General features: G+C 39.3%; 2 protein-coding genes across 2 annotated transcripts; one reads left to right on the top strand and one right to left on the bottom strand.

Moving 5' to 3' along the window:
* Window positions 1-630: 630 nt before the first annotated feature.
* Window positions 631-17133, top strand: LOC119416809 (glutaminase kidney isoform, mitochondrial). The gene is made up of 18 exons (XM_037683995.1): window positions 631-947; window positions 4663-4750; window positions 6450-6571; window positions 10323-10452; window positions 10533-10612; window positions 10703-10866; window positions 11741-11799; window positions 13244-13276; window positions 13361-13419; window positions 13513-13579; window positions 13676-13726; window positions 14779-14955; window positions 15066-15197; window positions 15322-15414; window positions 15556-15617; window positions 16125-16201; window positions 16339-16402; window positions 16479-17133. The coding sequence occupies exons 1-18, from the start codon at window positions 748-750 to the stop codon at window positions 16633-16635; spliced, it is 1815 nt and encodes a 604-aa protein (XP_037539923.1). The 5' UTR covers window positions 631-747; the 3' UTR covers window positions 16636-17133.
* Window positions 17134-18943: 1810 nt separating this feature from the next.
* spryd4 (SPRY domain containing 4) lies at window positions 18944-20000 on the bottom strand. Its single transcript, XM_037683849.1, has 2 exons — window positions 19958-20000; window positions 18944-19872 (listed from the first exon to the last, which is right to left on the bottom strand). Exons 1-2 carry the CDS (start codon window positions 19998-20000, stop codon window positions 19331-19333), a joined length of 585 nt encoding a protein of 194 aa, XP_037539777.1. The 3' UTR covers window positions 18944-19330.
* Between the last annotated feature and the right edge of the window lie 1952 nt (window positions 20001-21952).

Genomic DNA, 21952 nt, shown 5'->3' with positions numbered 1-21952 from the left:
TATTATTTTTTAAGGTTCTAAACATCCCCCAGGAGTTCTCGTAAATACACCATCTAGAAATGAAAGCAATATGGAACATGTGTAAATCTACCAAGAGGTCGTCTTCACAAACGGAGTGAAGGAGAATAGAGAAAGAGAGACAACTAAGAAAACTGAGCACTCTAAAGGGGTTATGAGTTTCAGCAGGTGGATGGGAGAAACTGAGCATACAGCAACTGTTGCCAGAATTCTTCACCTGTCTAAGCCTTCTGGGAGAGCCGCATAGAGAAAGCCATTGTTGAAAAAATAAATAAATAAAAAGACTAAAAGACTCGTTTAACAAACTATTAATGCCTTTCTGTTAATTCATTTCCCTTTGGGATTAAAGTACTGTATTCATTCATTGGTGGTGGTGTCCAGTGTTATTTGAGCTCTCTGAGTTACCTCTGTATTTACAGAGCTATATAAATAAAGTTTGTTTGACAAGTTGACAAAAAATAAAAACTCATGGGTAACCCATCCTCTTCTGGTGAGTACCTCCAGCTGAGGTGGTGGCACTGGCAGCCACCCACCTGCTCCAGATTCTGATCGTGCTGGTTGTTGAGCCCCCTCCTGCCTGAGTCACAGCTCCGCCCCTGTCAGTCTGTCCTCCACAGCACTGACAGACAGAAGTGCTGTTAAAGCTGCCTGGACCATCCACCTCTCTGCATCTGGGGAGGAAAACAAATCCACCAGTTTCCTATCGTTTAAAGGAATAAGCCTGTCACAATGCACTGCCTGAAGCACCTGAGGACAGCTAACCCCGGGACTCTGCAGCTGATTAAAAATGCAGTCATCTCCTCCAGAGCTGGAGCTGACATGCCCAGGAGTCAGCAGCCTGCTCCTTCATCCACCCGGGCAGCATCACCCCACACCCTAAGAGCCTTTCATCTCCAAAACACATCGGATGAGGATCAAGAACATTCCAAGTAGGTCACAACTCCAGCAACAGTTATGTAGCTTTTTCATAACTCACTTTCAGTACTCTCTTCCGAAGGAAAAGTTGTGATGCTCTTTGAGCTAACTCTGTTAGCTTTAATACACTTACTGAGCTGATTATCGTTTTTATATTTCATTTGTTGTACAACAGCTGTGGCAAACAACGTACTGTGACTTTTTTTTAAATTAAAATAACATAAACCAGAAATTAAAAAGTAGAAAATGTGTAATTTTATTCGGGTTTTTTTTGTTATTTTTATTTAGCTAGCGCGGTGGTTGCCTGGCAACGCCATAAATATGACTTCAGTTAGCTAGCTAGCTGCTAACGTTAGCGCACAGCGACAGGTGGAAAACACTTTCTCTTAAAAGTTATAAAAATGTAGAAAAACAGTTAAAAATAGGGAAGGCGCCCATTTGTATTCGTGATTGTTTTAGTGTAATAAAGCCTCGCTTGCTAAACGAAGTGGTTCTGTAAAACGTTTACCTGTTTGAGACTTTTACAGTAAAAAGGGTCTCATAAACAGGTGGAGATACAATTTTAAATTAAAGTTTTATTCAAACAACTTAACATAATGTACCGAATATTGATTATACACAATATTATTGCTGCAATGTCAAGTGCACACATGCTTGTCATACACTTAGTTACTTAATAGTTTTGTACAATGTCACATCCATAATGGTGTTCTTTGTAAAGCAGTCCAATCAAAATGATACTAAAGCACAAACTAAACAGTAGAGCCATTTCAGCATTGAGTTATGTCATGTGTTTAATGCTGAGACTTTTAAATTTGTTGATGGGTTTGTTTTAAATTTGATAATCTGAGAACAGCTGAAGTCAAAGTGTTGTGTGATGATTTGCAAACATATGATGGAAAACTTTACAGTTAATTTGATCCATTATTAACAGGTCAGTCTACACGACTGGGTTTGAACATGATTGTCTCCCAGGGAAGCTGAGCCTCCCAAACATCAAGGACCTCACCACTCCTCGAAAGACATGGCAAGAAGAAGTTACATGTTTAATTGTAACATTAATTCAAAACTGGAAGGAAAAAAAAATCAAAAGTACAAAAGGATATAAACTTTACCACATGGGCTAACACTTTCACAAACGTGTGCCAATGAATACAACATTGTTTTTCACAATGCAGTTTAGAAATCCACTGGACAAAAAAAAAAAAAGACAAACTTTAAGAAGATCCTCAAACACTGCGTCCTGTTCCTAAATCTCATTAAAGAACAAGCTGGGTGACTTATCAAAATTAGCTAATCTTTTTGAAAACCTCTGGCTTTGTGCCCTCAAGGCCAACGTGGAAAAGGGCAATGCCACTTGTCAACACGCAGCTGAAATCCCAGAACCTGTGATGGAGGGGCTGCAGTATGTAATGAGTCACTCATCTGTGAAAACCCCATGAAAGCTGAACTATATACAGTAAATACTGTCATCCATATGACGGTTTGTCAGGTATTCCAACAAGTAGTTTGGACATTTTGCCTTCCAAGCCTGTGTGCATTTTAAACCTGTCATCTCTTGAATACATCTAGATCAGAAAGAAATGTAAAACAAACTCAGGACATTCAACTTGGTTTAAAAAAAACAACAAAAAAAAACACATTGGACTGTGTGAAATGATCGGTTTGTCCCTGTTGCTTGACATTTGGCAGACAGAATCATACAAGTTAATAAATAAATGCTAAATTAAATTATCATTATTCAAGGTTCAAGGTTCTTTATTGTCATTCGCATCAAATGTGGTACATGAAGTGGAACAAAATTGTGTACACAAGGTCCCAGTTACACCCAAAAATAGCAAAAATATAAAGTGTAAAAAAGAAGCAGTATACAAGGAGATATACACTAAACAATAATAATATAATATAATACAGTGTATTAAACAGCAGCCTGAACATGAGTCTGTTGTGAGCAGATGAGTATGAATATAGCAGCTTAAAGGTAGTAAATCAGCAGCATGGATAATCAGCAGCAGAGATAAAATGTCATATCACCAATTAGAGTGGCATTCCAGTAGATATTCATGAGTCTAACAGCTTCAGGGTAGAAGCTGTTCCTCAGTCTAGTGGTTCTACACTTAATGCTCCTCAACCTCCTTCCTGAGGGGAGTGGGGCAAAAAGTGTGTGTGCTGGGTGAGTGGGGTCCTTCTTGATGCAGGTGGTCCTCTTCCTGCATCTGGAGGTGTAGATGTCTGTGATGGTGGGGAGACTGACTCCAACATCTTCTGTGCAGCCTTCACCACTCTCTGCAAAGCTTTTCTTTCTGCAGCTGTGCAGCCTCCATGCCACACGTTGATGCTGGATGCTCTCCACTGCACACCTGTAGAAGGAGGTGAGGACTGAGGTTCCCAGACCAGCCCACCTCAGCCTATAATACCCTAATATATAACATTTATTTTTTGCTATAAATACTACTATGCTGTTGTAAAAGATTAACATGTTCTGGGTGTGGAACCCAAGTGCAGACTGACACAGGGAGCTCAGGGATAAAAATAAAGAAATTAATTTATTAAACAAGGAATAAACAGCTGATGTGGCAGCAGAACTTAAAACGTAGAAATATGGAGGAAATGGAACATGAGCACAATCCACAGATAAACAGGAAATACAAAGACGCTGAACTTAAAGAGACACTAATGAGACATGATGAACACCTGGGGTGGTGGGGATTGGGAACAGGTGAAGCAGGAACTGGCAACATGAAGGAAAAAACACTGGGGAAGACATAACACAAGTACATAAACACAAGAATCTAAAGAAATAACACAAAACAGAACACAGATTCTCACAAAGATAAAGATTGCATGACTTATTTAATGAATGCTTTAATGTTACAGCAATAATTGTTTGCTATCAAATAGCGTAAAAATATACCCCCCCCCCCCCCCAAAAAAAAAAAGGTTAAAAAACATCTGGACTTCTATTCTGAAGCTGAAGACATTTTGCTTCCCATCAGGGAGGCTTTATCAATTTAAACAGGTCTGGTTGTGAATACCTACAGATTAGACTGGAACTACTCGCCCTGCTCCATGGAGGCTCCTTGGCTCATAAGAGGGATGTTGTGGTCACATGCATGAAGCTCTGATTTAGAGTGGAGCAGACTGGGATTCAGACCTAATGCTGCACTGTAAGATTTTGAAAGTTGAAATCTGAGATCTCCTTCTCTGTTCAAAGTTGTTTTTTCTCGTTTGACGTAAACGGCTTCCTTCACCTCCCTCTCAAACCATCTGTGTTCTCTGTCTAAAATATGAATATTTGAATCCTCAAAAGAGTGTCCCTTATCTTTGAGATGTACGTGGACCGCTGAGTTTTGTCCTTAAAAAATAGGCAGTAAATTTCTTTCTGCTGAGCTTTAATTAGAAAGATGAGGTACTTCCAAAAGCTTATATTATGTATTAAATTCATCTGCTGTTTAAACTAAATCATGCTAAAGCAAACACAATGAAATAAATATATGAAAAGTGTATATTTTAGCTAGATTAATTATATTTTATTATTATGTTTTACTTCATGTTCATACAGCTGAAATATGATGGCTTCTTTCATAACTCGGTGTTATGTGAGCATGTCGATCAATATCTGGCCATGTGCCTTTATTTTCCCTGACATAAACATCGAGACGCTTCTTGTGCTTGTGTCGTTGGTGTTCATCCAGTTTTAAAGTATTGTGTTTGTGTTCTGTTTGACAGAAGCCGGCTGATGTCCAGTATAGAGGACTTACTTTTTTACACCATCACTGACGGCAAAGAGATGATCCCCCTGTCTCAGTTCACCTCTGTGAGTCAACACGTTCAAACTTCCTGGTTCACAACAAGGACTAAACCGAACTTCCACAGCTTATGTAAACTTTCTCATTAACACACTCAGCTGTTCTACGCCTTCTTGAAACACCTTTCATTTTGGTTTAATCAACCTTGGTAATCAAATAGCCCACAGCAAGAATCCACAGCATCTCCACCTGACTCGCAGCTTCTCATTTAGAAGGTGTCTTATATAATTTGTCTAAATGTACCTGCTGTGACGCTGTAAACTCAGCAAACTGCTTCCAGAAAGATGAGCGCATTTATTACATTATTTTTAATATATATATTAAAAGCCAAAATTACTATGATTTATTACACTTTTCAGGTTGTATGGATAGATGTGGTCAATAAATCTTAAAAAAAGTTTTATATGAGCCAGTAAGACTAGATGCAACACGCAAAAATTAATATATTCGTGTTTTTAGAGCCTTTAATTAATTAAAAATGAAATAATTTAGGGTTTAATGAGTGTGTGGTAATATTTTTCCATACATCCTTACACACAACAAGAAATGTCTGTTCTTATAGGTCACAGGTCATTTTTAAGGGACAACAAAATCAACAAAATGATCATAAAACTAAATAATACTCAAAAAAAAAATACACTGAGGAAATTAGTTTTTTTATTTATAGCTGAGAACTGTATGTGGTGTTTTAGACAGTCATGCATTGAAAAGGTAGACATCTGGTGAACTTGGTGTCCATGGCAGCTCAGACGTTTTAAAAGCAGGCATCTGTTCAGGGGACATGTGTCAACACAGGTGGCAGCTTGTTTCACCACAGATGACTGGAGGTGTTTGTACAAGTTATTCCAGGCAGGAATGGATGAATGGCAAATGTGCTGCTCAGTGTTGTTGCATTTATATAACAACTAAAATCCAACTAATAAAACTGATTTATTTATTTTTATTGGTGTTTCTACTTTAATCACCCATGAGCCGATACCTTCATAGACTTATTTTAAAAAAAAAGTTCAGTAGCTTTTTTTATATGCCCAATTTATATTATTATATTAATCAAAAACATTAATTTCATATATTGTCTTTCAAGCATCATGACACTTCTTAATTTGTTTATTAAAGAGAAAATGAATACATAATCACATTTACATCTAATCAAGTCTCTTCTGTGTACGTATTCCCGTTATGAATCCAAAACACCTCTCACACTGACACCTCACTCATTTAAAAGATAAAACTTTAAAATATTCTCAGATAACACTGTATGCAGCTCCAAATGTGACATTTCTACCCTGAAGCTAAAAAAAACCCTCCCAAACATTAAATAACTGCGGCAGTAAGCTTGTCACTATTTGTGGGGTTTATCTGCTCTCTTAAACACTTATCAAATGTGATGAGTTAAATTAAGCACAACAACAACAACACTCTGGTTTCTCTGGTCAGGAGGTCTGGAGCTCACGAGGTCTCCAAAATAGACACACGTGCTTCATTCAGCCACAGCCAGTGTGGATGGCAGTATGAGAAAGGCAACAGCAGTATGATATCGGACCTCTTCAGCTGCTTGTACACACACCTGAGGCTTTGAAATCCTGTAATTATATAGTTCATCTACACATATTTCCGATTCCTGTAGCTGACATCCAATGCTAGCAGTCACTTCCATCCGTTGTTGAATCAGTTTGTTAAAAAATAATTAATTTCTTTACTGTGCAGGCTTTGAGGAGAACAGGTTTGTTAACGTCTGACCCTCGGCTGCATGACTGCATCCGTCAGATGCGACAGTCCACACGTGACTCCATTGGGCCGGTCATGATGGACAAGAAGCTCTTCAGACGGTGAGAAAAGCTCAGGTTTATTTATGGGAGCAAAGCTGTGCAAACAGTAATTCCAAGGCGAGTTACCTGATTGGTCAAAGAGGACAAAATGCATTATTTTATTAACACATTCATTTGTCTGAATCAGGGTTCTGTGAATGTCACCGCAGCATATTCAATTAATAAAACAGATAAGCATATTCCTAAAAGTGTGTAAAAAGGTGAAACTCTGCAAGCTGTTGGGTTAAGTTAGGTTACGAGACCTCGTTGCAAGAGGCAAATTGTGGTCAGCCCTATTTGTGTCCAACAGATTGACAGACGCAGGTGTTTTGTAGTTGACAGATGCTATGAAGCATATTCATGTACATGCATGCGTGGCAGCCCAAGCAGTGGAGGTTATAGAGAAGTCTCAGTGGCTGCTAATAAAAGGGCATCGTTCTGGTTGAGCTCTGGCAATTATGTTAGAAGGATCAACAGATATATAAAGATCCCCACTGTCCTAATAGTAGGATTTCCTGTCTGATGTGTAATTCACTCAGACTCATATTGTGTTCTGAACCAACACAACCATTTAATCAGCCTTATTTGAGGTTGTTGCTTTTTTCAGTTCCTAAAAACATGAGGTCACCTGTTCCTGAGCATTACTCAAGAGCTCACTGACTGTGCTCCTGGTAAAAAAAATAAAAACAGTGTGGTTTCTTCTATTTGTTTTAGGAAATGTGCCTAATGAAATATGCAAGCTTTCTTCACGCTCTCGTCCACATGCCTCCAGCCCCTTTGCTCGCATTGCCTTGGATTAGCTGGGGCTCCTGGTCAGATATTCTAGTTCAGACCAGCTGTGGCAGGATGTACCATTACCATTCCTTCAAAGCTCACAGCATTGCTGACCAATCATAGCAACAAAAGTCCAGAATAACTATCAGCCTGTCCTGGTGCAGACATGCTGCTCTACTAATTTAGCTAGGTGCTACTTTACCTGGTGTTAGTCTGTACAGGAGAAAACAAATATAAACTCATTAAAGAGATAAGACTTTTTCAGTGAAATCTAAAATCATATAAAAATATATTTCAGGCTCTAGGGATGCACGTTATTGGATTTTTGGCCGATATGTTAAAACTTATTTGGTCGATACCGATATTTTATATACTTTACTTTGTCAAACATAGCCCTCTTATTTAGGCTAATTTGCTACAAAAATTGTGTAACAGCTGTAAGAGCTGGTGACATATATTCAGTAACAGCCATATGAAATGCATAGCACTTTAACTTATATTAAATGAAAAGTGTTAAATGTTATTAGAATTAGTCAGCTGTGATGCTGTCTCACTTGTGGAGGCTTGTTCCAGGTTCCTATAGCTGCAGTGTGGGATCCTCTGCACTCTTGTGCATGAAGGACAGACTTTTTAAGATCAAAGTTTTTGTCTGTCCATGTGTCGTAAGACTAATCATGCTAACGGTGCTAACACAACGTCCAAATGTCTGAGGTAAAACTCAGTGCTATCTGCTATTAGCTTCTCATTGATATCGGAAATGACGGCTTGTAACTCGGGTAAGGCTATGTCGGAAAAATATCTCTGACTGGGGACGATGTAGCGAGGCTCAACATAGTCCACAAATCTTCGGAATACGACATCCTCAACGAAGAAAAAAAACTTCCACACCACCGACATTTTGAATTTTTCTCTCAGCCATGATCAGATCAGGTAGCGTGCGTGACGTCGTCACGTGCTGGCGCTGCAGGCATCCTTGTCACTGGGTTGTCATACAAAAACAGCACCTTTTATATCGGTGAGTTATTTTGATGGAATGGCCGATGTCCGATATTGAACTTTATAACGCTAATATCGGCCGATACTGATACCATGCCGATAACTTTGTGCATCCCTATCAGGCTCCTCAAGCCTCGGAGTCTGAACATTTAGTACCTTAGTGAGACAAAAAGTTTGTCTCAAAAATATTTACAATCCAGAACCAATAGAAAAATGGAGCTATTATAATACCTAGTATATTTGCCTTCAAAAAATATTTTTCACAGCTGCACAACTTGAAGTATAACCCGACAAGAGGTCAAATCTGGTCTACTAACAAATGTTTGTGGCTTACAGTAGTTTTAATACTATAATTAAAACCATTACAGTTCTGAGCTCATTTGAGTCCGAACATGCCCTCCGAGTTCAGAAATTAATTATATCTTCAGCCTAAAGTGTCAGAATTGTAAAAAGATTGAATCTAGGAATGCAAATTTGCACAAAGAGCTAAAAGTAAAACATTTATTTTATTTAAAATAAATAACAAAGCCTTATGTGGCAGTAAAACTTATTCTGAGGCAAAATCACAAGATATTCAAGAAACATGACATGGAGAAGGAGGAAAAAACTAAGACTGAGACAAGATACAACTAATGCCCTGCTGGTGAGCAGTGAGAAAGGAACTCACTATATACTGTATTTTTTTACCTAGAAGTCACAGTTCTTTTGCATATTTGCATGCCCTGTGACTTCTACACTGAAGCTACGTATTGATTTTTTTTTCCATATTTATAAACTAATATTTGGCTGAGATATGACCGTTTTCATTCATTCTGACTGAAAATATTGAACACTACCATTTTCAGCCGTCAGATGGCACTCAAATTGTATGGCATGCTGTTGTGTCATGTAATAGTTAAAAGTGGCTATTAGTGACACAATCAGCTTGCCATAACAAGCCACCATCGTCCAGCTCGCCTGGAACAACGGTCAAATCAGCTTCATTTTGCTGCGTCGCCCTGGCAAAATGCAGCTGATTTGACCACTGAAGTGCATTTATTAAGAAAAAGTTCAACTGAGACCCACCTTTACTATAAAGTAGAGCAAACAAGTAATTGTTTTTAGGTGGTTATCTTGCTAAATTTTGAAAAAATGCGCAGCGAGTTGTCCTTCTGCGCGTTCCCGCAGCCGTGAATCGACTTCTGAAATGCAGCTGATTTGACCGTCAGAGTGCATTTATTAAGGAAAAGTTTAACCTTTTCTATAATTTTGAGCAAACAAACAATTATTTTTAGATGTTATTCTTGTTAAATTCTTGTTCAAATCCTCCCGTGCCCACTCCCACGGCCGCCATTTTGCGATTTTTGACACAACACCGGCCCACATTTCCGGGTTCGCCCCACATTTCCAGGTTGTCAGTGGTGACGCGTAACAAACGAGACGCATCAGCGGTGACGCATAATAGATGCGACTTATATGGCGAAGCCACGTATTTATGGATTTTTCCACTTTATTAGACATGTTTGGACTGATGTGACTTATAGGGCGGTGCAACATGTACGGTGGAAAATACGATAGGACTGAGGTAAATGGGAAAGAGGAGACACTTGAGCTAGCTGCTGACTAAAGGTGGGAGTGGGCGTGGCAAGCTGAGTGAGAGAAGAACTGACTGAGGATGAGTGAGAGATGACACAGGAAACACAGGGAAGCTGAAAAATAAACATAAGTAAGAAAAGTTAGCCACAGAAATCACAAAAGACGATACCAAACCAACAAATACCACAGACCCCGTCATAAAGCTAGGCTGTATTATTTAGTATTCTCTTGCCTGGACAACAACAGGAGAAAGTAAGTCTATCATTTAAATAAAATTACCACACAGTTTAGAAAAGCAGCTTTCAAAAATGTAACATTTCCATAAATGATATTTGACAAACATTAATTCGCCTGAATAACAATAAACTCTTTACTAGTTGTATTAGGGGATTTTTAATTCCTCCTCTTTTTTTTCTTTTTCTTGCAGATGTGGGGGCAACAACATCATGCTGCTGACGAAGGCTTTCAGAAAAAAGTTCATCATCCCTGACTTTGAAAAGTTTACCGAGCGGATCAATAAGATGTACGAGAGCGCACACAAACAAGAGGGAGGATGTGTAAGTAAGAGACGTACAGTTTCAATGTGTGCGTGCTCCTTGCAGCGCACTCACACGTGTTTATGTTTTTATTTTGTCAGGTAGCTAATTACATTCCTCAGCTGGCAAAGTTCAGCCCCGAGCTCTGGGGTGTATCCCTGTGCACAATTGATGGGCAGAGGTGAGCAGTGATTGATCTGTGCTATCTGCTGCACCCTTTGTACAGCCTTACATCTGCTCTCACTTTCTGTGCCTCCCCTTTGTTGTGCAGATACTCAGTGGGTGACACCAAGGTCCCTTTCTGCCTGCAGTCGTGTGTGAAGCCTCTGGAATACGCCATTGCCGTGCACGAGCTTGGCAGTGAACACGTTCACCGCTTTGTGGGCAAGGAGCCCAGTGGCTTCAAGTTCAACAAACTGTCGCTAAATGAAGAAGGCGAGTGATTTACGTAACCACCACCAGTTATCTGACAAAAACAAGCTTTAACTGTGATACTGTTTATGACCCCACAAGTTGGTGCTCGCCAGGCCAGCACTGTAAATAAGAATATGTTCTTAGTGTTTATTTCTGGTTAAATAAAGGTGAAATGAAAAGTGAAAATTAAATTTGCATGATCAGAATAATTTTAACAGCAGTGTCCAGAAACCTCACAGTCGCTAATTCAGAGGTTTGTCAGTCGCCCGAGCACGTCCTCACATTTGTTTGCACGTTTGTGTGTGAAGTAGCTGCTCTGTTGTCGGTGGTTTTCAGAGTGGTCCAGTTGTTCAGCAGTAAGTCTCACCCAGTGGATTATTATAAATTATGGAGTCAGTCAATGTCTGCCTGTTAAAACAAAACTGACTAAAAGTTTCGGCTCAAACAAGAACTAAAGGAAACAGGACCATCGTAAAACCAAGCGTGCATACAAGACCTCCGCCGTTCTGACCACAAATGTCAATTGACAGAATTACCAGTAGACGGGCTGGACAGACCATTAATTTGTCTTTAATCTTCTTTAATCTCCCCTCTGTGTGCAAACCTCATCTGCACTGAAATGTTTTCAAATCTGGATCAGCGTCTCTACCAGCCTTTGTTTTCAGCATGCTGTGAAAGAGACAGAATTTTAATAGAATCAAAAGTTTTGCCGTTAAACGTTTAGCTAATCATTTTATCCCCTCACCTTTGTAGCCATGTGCCAGTTTGGTTTATTAGCTAGTGGTAAATGGACACCCCCCACAGGAAATATATCTCTACTGTCAGGGGTTTATTGCCTTTATGGTTAGAGGCAAAGCGGTGACACTTGAATTAATTAATTTATTTATTTGTGCAGATAAACCACACAACCCTATGGTGAACGCTGGAGCTATCGTCATCAGTTCTTTGATTAAGGTAAAAAAAAAAAATCAATAAAAGGCCAATTACCAAATACTTTATTGCTCTAATTTCTATTTTACAGATATTTATATTTTACAACACATATACTAAAGTATTCAGCCATCATTGAGTCAAGACAAACTGAAAGACGTTTCAAAAACAGCTGATCAGGTTTAAAAATATATATATTAATGTCTAGATTCAAAGCTGTTTGTGAAACAACATTTTATTCTATTTTAACAACTTCTAATACAATTTAATTCAATAAAGGAACTTTTAGGATTTATAGCTTTAATAAATGTAGCTCCTTGTGAATCATTATGTTGCCATTATTAGTTTTTGTGTTAATGTAAAGAAATGTTTTGGTGAAACACAGACACGTGACTCTTGTTCTTGTATTTAGCCTGTAGGAGATAAACTCGTTCAGAAAACTGCATTAAAGCTGTTTTTAAATGTCGGATCAGAAGCACAGGGTTTAAGCTGAGCAAAGAGCCTGAGCTTTTCCTAGCATGAACATTTCTGAGGTTTTCTGAACTACAAAATGACCATACGACATATCTAAGTCCTGACCTTCTGGCCTTTGTGGCAGCTGGACTATGGTCATATGACATGCTGTCAACATGTGATGTTATATGTGAGCTAATTATGGCCCTGTTTGCTCCACAGAGTTGTTTTTTTAAAGTTTCACAGCTGACTGTAGAGAAGGTCATCCTATCAAATTGTGGGTCGAGTTTAGCAGTAAGGGACAGACGTTAGAAAAGGTGTGTGTGTGTGTGTGTGCGTGCGTGCGTGCGTGCGTGCGTGCGTGTGTGTGTGCGCGCGCTAATGGCCAATTGCAGCTGCCAGATCAGAGGGTGTGTTTGCCACCCTGATTCTGCGTGCAGATGAGGAGACAGTGTTTGAACAAGCAGGGCATATCTTGTGTTTAACATTTACAAGGTCACACATTATAGGATAAAAGATTGTGCTCATAAAATAAATAAATAGGAGCAGAAGGACAAAGTTTTTCTTAGCTCTTTTTAGTCCCCTTTGTATTCCCACTTTTATGGAAATCGCCGCCTATAAAAATCTGAATGTCTTGTTCAAAAAAAGATGAAACTACCTGTAAATCCATAAAAACTAACAGCTTTAATCCTATAGGTCCTCCCCTCAGCTCGCAGTAGTCTATAATTTTATCCTTTAGGTGCAGGCATCAAATATGAATGTGAGCTCTGTTCCTTTTTAGTCTCTGCATGACTCCGTAAGGATCCTTTACTGGTCCATGAAATTCTAGCACGGCCATGAACAGCTGAGCCACACAGAGCACGTCTCCACATGGGGAGACATGCTCAGCTACAACGTGGACACGTCACACCACCCACCCGAGTCTGCGCTCGAACACTGCCACCTGTAGGGACACACTCCTCACACCCTACAGGTCTGACTGTAGAAAATGACTCTTCTTCTTCTCTTTTGACAGCCTCATGCAAATAAGGCAGAAAGATTTGACTTTGTAAGTAAAGTCTTGAAATGTTACTTTTTAAAATTCTTTTTGAATTGTTTCCCTCCTGAACTGTCTTTAAATAAAATGTTACAGATAATGGAGTTCTTGAAAAAGACAGCTGGTGCGGAGTACGTGGGCTTCAGCAATGCAACGTAAGAACTGTGCTTTATTAAACACGAAACAGTTCTCTTGACTCTTTTCTTGTTCATAAAAGGCTGTTTTACACGTCTGTGGTTTTACTGCAGTTTCCAGTCAGAGAGAGAGACCGGTGATAGAAACTATGCAATTGGTTATTACCTGAAAGAGAAAAAGGTTTGTGTTGTTTTATTCTCGTCTTTTAGCTGAAATCCTGTCATGATGACGTTAATACACAGAGGTGTGTGCTGACTCTGACTGTAACTCTTACAGTGCTTTCCTGACAGTGCAGATATGACTGCAGCCCTCGACTTTTACTTTCAGGTAACCAGATCGAGTGCTCATCAGTCGCTTGATCAGTTTTATCCAGACAGAAATGTCTCCACAAATATTACAGAAATTGTATTTATGATGAAACGGTACGTGCGTTGCATCCAGACAATAAGTCACTGACTGAGTTCACTTTTTGTCTAGTAATATAAAGAACGTTTGTCCAACAATTTTAGATTGAATTCCTTAAATACTTGAAGTTCAGTGCTTTTGAAAACTGTTAAATGAGTCAAATGAGAAGCACGTAAAAAACATCATGTTGTCCCTCCTGTGTTACTGTGAGGATATTACTATAATAATAACAATAATAATAAGGCAGTTAATCACTAGATTTGTTCACTTACCATATCTCTGGATTCTGCAGTGTCAGCATGTGTTTTAACTCATCACTCATTGTGGTTTCCAGTCACTGATCTAAATAACATATTCTACAATCAAACTGAGCACCTGTTTCCCCCCAAAAAGATCAAATAAAATCTCTGTAGTCTTCTTGTCAGTACTAACAAACACAATTAGTGATGAGCTAAAAGCAGAAATCATTTATCACTTAAGGACCACAACAGCAAATATCTTTTTTAGGATTATATATGTATGTATGTATATATATATTAGGGTTGTTTATAGTCCTCTGTGTTATGTACAAAATCGGTTTAATGTAAAACTCTTTGAACCTCACAGAATCATCAGGGTTTGTTACACAAATCTTGATTTTTTTTTTTTTTTTTAAGTTTAACTCAGGAATAAATACTTCATTTATTTGACCATCTCTATTTATAAAACTCTTGCAGCCTTTATGCCCAAAAGTCATTCCTGTCAGCAGCCATTTACCTGGTTTGTTTCAGATTTAGGGGAACATTTGAATGATCATTTAAATATTTTTGGCCCAAAGTTGTTTCTTGTTACACTTTAATAACAGCCAGCTCACTTTGTGCGAGACGTTTAAGGAACACCAGGAAGTTGTAGTCGCAGACAAAACGAACACGAGTGACTGAATTGGTGTAGTCTTATTTCTGCAGTTTGAGCCTCTGTATGTCTCTTTGCTCCAGCTGTGCTCCATTGAGATGAACTGTGAGTCAGGAAGTGTCATGGCTGCCACGCTGGCCAACGGAGGCATTTGTCCAATCACAGGTGACCGTGTGTTAAGTGCCGAAGCCGTTCGCAACACGCTGAGCCTCATGCATTCCTGCGGGATGTACGACTTTTCAGGGCAGTTTGCCTTCCACGTGAGTCCCTTTAATTTAACTTACTATGTTGTTAAGATCATTAATGTCCCTGCTGATAACAGGTCATGAGATCCTTTTCCAGGCTTCCCTTTTTGCTTTTCCATTTTTAGGTGGGCCTTCCAGCAAAATCTGGAGTTTCGGGCGCTGTACTGCTGGTGGTTCCAAATGTCATGGGCGTTATGTGTTGGTCTCCTCCGTTAGATCGGCTTGGAAACAGTGTCCGTGGCATCCACTTCTGTCAGGTTGAACTTCTACAGATTTTATTTGTTCTTTAATGTGACAAACATAAAACACTCTGCATGTAAAAAATGTTATTTTACTGAAACCTATACTTTTTTTATAACTTTTCACCACTTGGTCCAAAAGGAGCTTGTGTCTTACTTCAACTTCCACAACTATGACAATCTGAGGCACTTCACCAAAAAACACGACCCCAGGAGACGGTCAGACGATGATCCGGTAAGTTTGGTCCCTGCTTGGGCTTGTGAACAACAAATCAGACTTACTTATCTAAAACCTCACAGGCTGTATGAATTAATGTTCATCCCTTTAACAGCCAAAGCCAGGCACCTCTGCTCATATTTGAATTTCATCCATTAGAACAAGTCAGTGGTAAACCTGATGTTTGCAGCGTACAGTGGAGACGTCTCTGCCCTGAGGAGGTCTGTAGAAATAAATAAACACTATCTTACATTCTTCACTAGAACATTTTGGTAAATAAAGTTTTACCTTGTATGTTAAATGTGACTCTACAGACAGTGGCTTTTTATAAAGGCAGATAAAGAAAGAAGGTTTGATTGAATTCAATGTTTACCAGCATATGTAAGGTTCACTGATTGTCATTATTGTGTTTAATAACTAAAAAAATGTGTTAGAAGTCAGTACAAGTAGTCAAAACATAGTTTAAATAGTATAATACACTATAGCTTCCTGTATTAATACAGATAAAGATAGATGTACTGTCTTCTTTCTTTACCAGACCGTATCAATCTGTTCTTTTAATTTTCTTGCCAGTCTGTATTTATAGTTATACTAAACTGTACTAAAGTAGTTACTAATATGCAGCCTTTTGTAAAAATTATACTCATTACAGCTCAGCTCTTCACTGAACAGCCTGTGACGGCCTCTTTCAGTCACTTAGTTCCAGTAAATGTCCCTCCTGTCTGCAGGTTTGCTCTTTCAGCTGTGGACATGGACCAGAGGGACTACGACTCACGCACTGCGCTTCACGTCGCCGCTGCAGAAGGTGACACATTTCATCATTAGTTCACTCATTCAGTCCTGACAACGTTGGCCTTTATAAGAGTCACTGCAGTACAGCATTTACATTACCGTGTCGTGGATTCTGCTCTTTGTGCTTTGAGATTTTTTTTTTCTTCGTAGGCCATGAGGAAGCTTTAATGTTCCTGACAGAAATTTGTAAAGTGAATCCTCACATTAAAGACAGGTAGGAGTCCGATCCGATGCTGGCTCATTGTCCTGACTTGAAGAGATGATCCTTCTCCATATCTGTGTTGTATCAGGTGGGGCAACACACCTCTGGATGACGCCATGCAGTTTGGCCACGATGCCGTCGTTTCAATCCTGCAGAAATACCTCAGTGTGTATAACGACAGGCACTCGGGCAGCAGCACAGAGGAGCAGAAGACCGCACTGGACACAATGGAGGGCACTCTTTGAACCTCACGGGATCATCTGGGTTGGCTACGCAAAGCTTGAATTATATATATATTTTAAGTTTAACTCAGGAATAAATACATTTATTTGAACATCTCAGTAAAACTCATGCAGCCTTAATGTCCAATATCCAGACCTCTCAGCAGCCATTTGGTTTGTTTCATGCAGGGGACATTTTGAATGAGCAGTTTAAATGTTTTGGTCCAACGCTGACTCCTGTTAGTTTCATAACAATCCTTTCAGTCCTGTACTCCTGAAAAGACTGAAATCATACAAGAGAATTGAGGAAACTTATGAAAGAAATCATTTTTTTAAGGAAAATTGTGAAAATTGTGATTTTTTTTTTTGTGCTTAAGAGCATAAATGCAGGTGTCTTAGACCCTGAAACAAACAACCCAGCTTTTAGCTCGACCTACTTTCTAGATTATGTTCCAACTTTTTTACTTGTCATTGAATGCAACATTACAGAAAAGTACATTTTAACAAGATAAATGATTATTAGCACAGATACATGTTCACATTAGCCTTTATAAATGTACCTTAGACTGCCACCATTGTGAGTGCTGCTGCAGTTCCTGCCAGCAGGTGTTTCTGTTAATAACTCAGGTCAGTCTCACAGATGACTCATACCAACATCATGGCTAAATGACTAAACTAGTCACGACTAAATCTCAGACCCCAAGCTGCAGAAATGTTAGTATTTGAGAACAGATGTGCTGATTTGTTGAAGATACTGTCTTCATTTGTCAGGTTGAAGTACTGCAGATTCTCTGTAAGGGTTATTAAGTATAACTTGTGTACAAATGTTTTGGAGGAGCTGCATGATGGTGTAGTGTTGGCTCACAAGAGGTCGTCTCCGGTTTGATCGTGCACGAGACGGGTGTCTCACCCACTAAGGGAAAGCAGCTTGAGAGTTTATACAAGATGGCTTTATGTGTGTAATGTTTATTTTGACCAAAGCCCATCACAGACATAATGCTGTCTTTTTAAAATGTGTTAGTTTTAATGCCAACACCAAAGGCCTTACGCGTTTAAATTGTGTAATTAAGAACTGATATGCCTTGTGTGGAAATATAAATGCTACTTTGGTGCAAATCTTTTGATGGATAAATGCTAATAGGATGTAAATATCTAAAAAATATTTATTTTTGAAATAAAATATATTGTATTTCATTAGTATGAGTTTGTCCCCTGTGACCTGTAAGATTTCCAGTTAATTTAATAATTATTCTGCCTCGAAAAGGGAAGACTTGCGAGATATTGTGTAGGAAGAACGTTTTGTTGTGAACGTGCACTTTAGCATGCTTGTGTTTATTCATATGTATTTGCTGTCGGCACATTTCTGATAATTAACCTTAAATTGTTTGGTTTCTCACCAACATGCAGCCATTGTAAAACTACAGGCCTGTACCAAAGAACAACATTTTATCCAACAGTTGCTGTTTCTATAGTACCAATCAAAATATGCAATACAACGTAAAATAATCTCTCGTCACGATCTTTGAAGGTGCAGAAATTCATTCAGAGCTACAAAATATATACGTTTTTTTAATCCTTTGAGGGGGTGGGAACTATTTCAATGGTTATTTTAAGTCTGAACTTTTCCCAGCTCAGTTTTTAGTCCTTACAAGGACAAATTGTTTTGGTTTTTTTGGGAGGGAGGAACTAAATGAATAACCAGGAAGCCCCAGACTAACACCAGCTACAATCATTAATTCTTATGCTGTAAAAAACAAAACAATGGATCATATTAGAATACCAATTCAATGACGGATGATTTTTACCAGCAGACGTTTAAAAATCTGCATGAACTCAATATGTAAACGTTGTCAAGCTTTTCTAAAAATACGGTAAATGGTCATTTAAAAAAATAGCATTTTATTACATTTGCACAGAATATCTACATCTTCTGCACTGCTTTGCTCACTGTAAATAATTCTGCTGTAAATTGAAAACAATTGTTGAAACGGTTTAATTGAATGGATTTTATTAAACAATATACAAGAACACGGGACTGAAAGACGTTTTGATTTGACGTTTATATTAGAGGTGCACCGTTGCAGTTTTCTGTCTGATCACAGATTGATTTCTAAAAAAGCCCGACCTGTCGATTCCAGTTTTGTTTTATAATCAACACAGTCAGGCGTTATAATGCACCTTCAATTTTACAATCTTATTTTATTGAAAAACATACCCTTGAACAATATCCTAGAAACTATACAAACTTGTTTTAACTGGCCATGAGGTAGTGCTCTGAAATATAAATTAAGTTTAAACAATTGTTGTAAAACTACAAACAAACAATAAAATCAGTTTCTCGTGTATCAGCCGATCTTCCAAAATTAAGGAAATCGGGGCCGATGAATTGGCCGGACAATTTATTGGTGCACCCCCTAGATTCTATTAGTGAGAAATACCACAGCATTCAGTATAAAAGAACGTGGCAGTAAATGTTCCTCTCAGGTCCAGCCACCGTTAGTCCATGAGGTCAGACATGCAGCTCACACACGTCTGTTACAAACGACACACAAAGATCTCGCATGACGATTAACTGAACTTAACCATCAACTTTCAGTGATTTCCATTAAAGATATTGCTATTTTTCCTGAAAGGTTCTTTGATCATGAGAAGTGCTGCCCAAGTATCAGATCCCTTCTGCTGGCCCACGTGACCAGTACCACCATCTGTTGATCCCACTTCACTTCAGGCCCTCCGGTTCCTCCAGACCCGAGTGTGTGAGCAGCTCCCCGTCCCAAAGTCCAAACGCAGGGCAGAGAGGAGAAGTGAACTGAGCGTTGAGGGCATGGATGATCCGGGGCTTCTCGGTGTCCACCAGTGCCAGGAGACCCGCTTCGTAGTCGAGCAGGATCCCCACGCGGTCAGGCTTTCCCACCAGGGTTACTGGAACCACCTTACCCTTGGTCATGGCGAACCACTTCCTCTGAGCGAAGCCAAACACCCAGGACGAGCTGCTGGTGCCGACGCACTCGTCCCTGCACATCAGCGCCTCTGCCACCCCCACACGAAACTCCTGCGACTTCTTGACCGTGACCTCCCAGTAGTGGCGTCCGCTGTCGATCCTCGCGTCGCCCAACACCACGGCCCACTCCCTGAAGCGCTCGGGGTTGTCTTGGACCTGGGTGGGGTCGAGGCCCAGCATGCGGTAGATGATTCCCGTGTCTTTCTTGAAGAGGTCCAGGCTGCTGTGAGCGCTGCGCTCATCCAGTCTGAACTGAAGGTCTGGAAGGAACAACAGAGTTTTAACTTTTTATTTAATATAGAATTACAGATGTTTTAGTTCAGAGTCTGTTTGAGTTTAAATTACTCTCGTCCACCGCTAACGGCAGTAAAGTTCTGCATGTGTTCATTTGTCAGTATCATTAATAAAACATCTCATGAAGCACCAACATTTTTCAGTCAGGTCATCTGGACAGTTTCTTTTTTTTGTGCTGAAACGTTTCGCCTTCGATCCAGAAGGCTTCATCAGTCAAGGAAACACACAACAAAACTGATTCTTCCCCCAACAGCTTACTCCAAAGTGGAACAAACCAGTTCTGCTTGTGATAAGATGGTCTCTTTGGTACACCCCCTCCTCCATTGCCGGCCCTCTTCCTTGTTGACAGTCGGCCTTTAATTTACTTTACTTTTATAATGACATCATTTAAATTATTTACATCTATCGTTCTCATTTGCAAGAACTGGTTGCTTCATTTTGAAGGGAAATAAATCAGTTTTCTGTCAGCAGCTGGATGTGTGGAACATCTGTTGAAGCGCGTCAACATATGCAGCGTGGATAAACACATTTAGGTCCACACGGGCAGGAGACAGAAACATGAGCGTTCAGACGATAAAAGACTGAAAACGTCTGATTGTCTTGATACTGATGACGTTCAATATTTAGTAAAAAGGAGAAAATGTTACATTCAGAAGTTCAGCGTTTTTTTCAGCAGCACTTTGTCAATGTCAGTTTATTTATATATAGCACATAAAAACAACAAAAGTTGACCAGTGCTTTGCAAGGTAGTCAAATTAAAATGAAAATGAGAAACAAAACACGTAAATACAGCCTGTGTTACTGTTTAAGCACAAGACGGTTAATGAAATACAACACGCAACAAGAAAATCTGCTCTAACTGGAGTGTAGATGTTAGACGATCACATAAATATGATGAGATCAGACTTTTAAAACTTTAAAAACAAGCACTAACATTTTAAAAATCAATCCAGGAGTGGACAGGAAGCCAGTGAGAAGCCAGGACGGGGGATGTGTTCATGTCTTCTAGCTGTTGTTAAAAGATGAACTGCAGTCGTTCAGTAAAAATATAAATCCAGTTTCCTTTTGCAACTTTGACTTTTCTTCACAAAAACTGAAGACCCACAAGACTTTGTGGTTCTGGAGTTTTATCCATACGTGGTGCCGTACAATATATTGAACACAATATCAGTGAGTGAAATATCAAGATCACAAAAGACTGTAATAAATCCTCCATCCATCCATTCTCTTTACCCACTTCTTCTTTTCTGAATCACTGGGATCACTGGTGCCTCAATCCAGCAGTCGCTGTGTGAGGCGGGGGACACCCTGGACAGTTCAGTGTCCATCAAAGAGACACCATTCACACTCAAACTCATCTAGGTGGTAATATTTAGATACCAGTTAATAAAATGTATATGTTGAGCTTAAGAACGTTATTTTTAAACAATTTATTTTTATTTGTGACAAGCAGTTCAGTAAATCCAACAGTTTAAAAAGCTCCAAGTCTTTAGATAAGCCTGTTTTTATATTTATTACCCAAGCTTTTAGATGTTTTCTTGTATTTTCTATAGTGTTGTGCATGTTCTTAATAATGTGTTATATTCTATTTATCATAAAGTACATAATGATGTTAGCTGTCCATATCAATAAATTATACAAACATATTATTTAGTTACATTTCCTAAACATTTACACATTGATGAAACAAACAAACAATGATGAGTCCAGCTACAGGCGGGAGGTGGAACACCTGGAGAGCTGGTGCAGAGAGAATAACCTTCACATCAATGTGAAGAAGACAAAGGAGATGATTGTGGACTTCAGAAGGAACAAAAACACCTACACCCCCCTGAACATAAGAGGATCTGCGGTGGAAGTGGTCTCCAGCTACAAATACTTGGGTGTACACATGAATGACAACCTCAGCTGGAGCAACAACACCACCAGCCTGATCAAGAAAGCTCATCAGAGACTCTACTTCCTCAGACGGCTGAGGCGAGCTGGTCTGGGAAGCTCAGTCCTCACCTCCTTCTACAGGTGTGCAGTGGAGAGCATCCTGTGCTC

This window comes from Nematolebias whitei, chromosome 11 (assembly GCF_014905685.2).
Source record: "Nematolebias whitei isolate Nwh7 chromosome 11, NemWhi1, whole genome shotgun sequence".
NCBI lineage: Eukaryota > Metazoa > Chordata > Actinopteri > Cyprinodontiformes > Rivulidae > Nematolebias > Nematolebias whitei.
The sequence above is the reverse complement of the archived record's forward strand: the minus strand, read 5'-3'. Positions and strand labels throughout refer to the sequence as shown.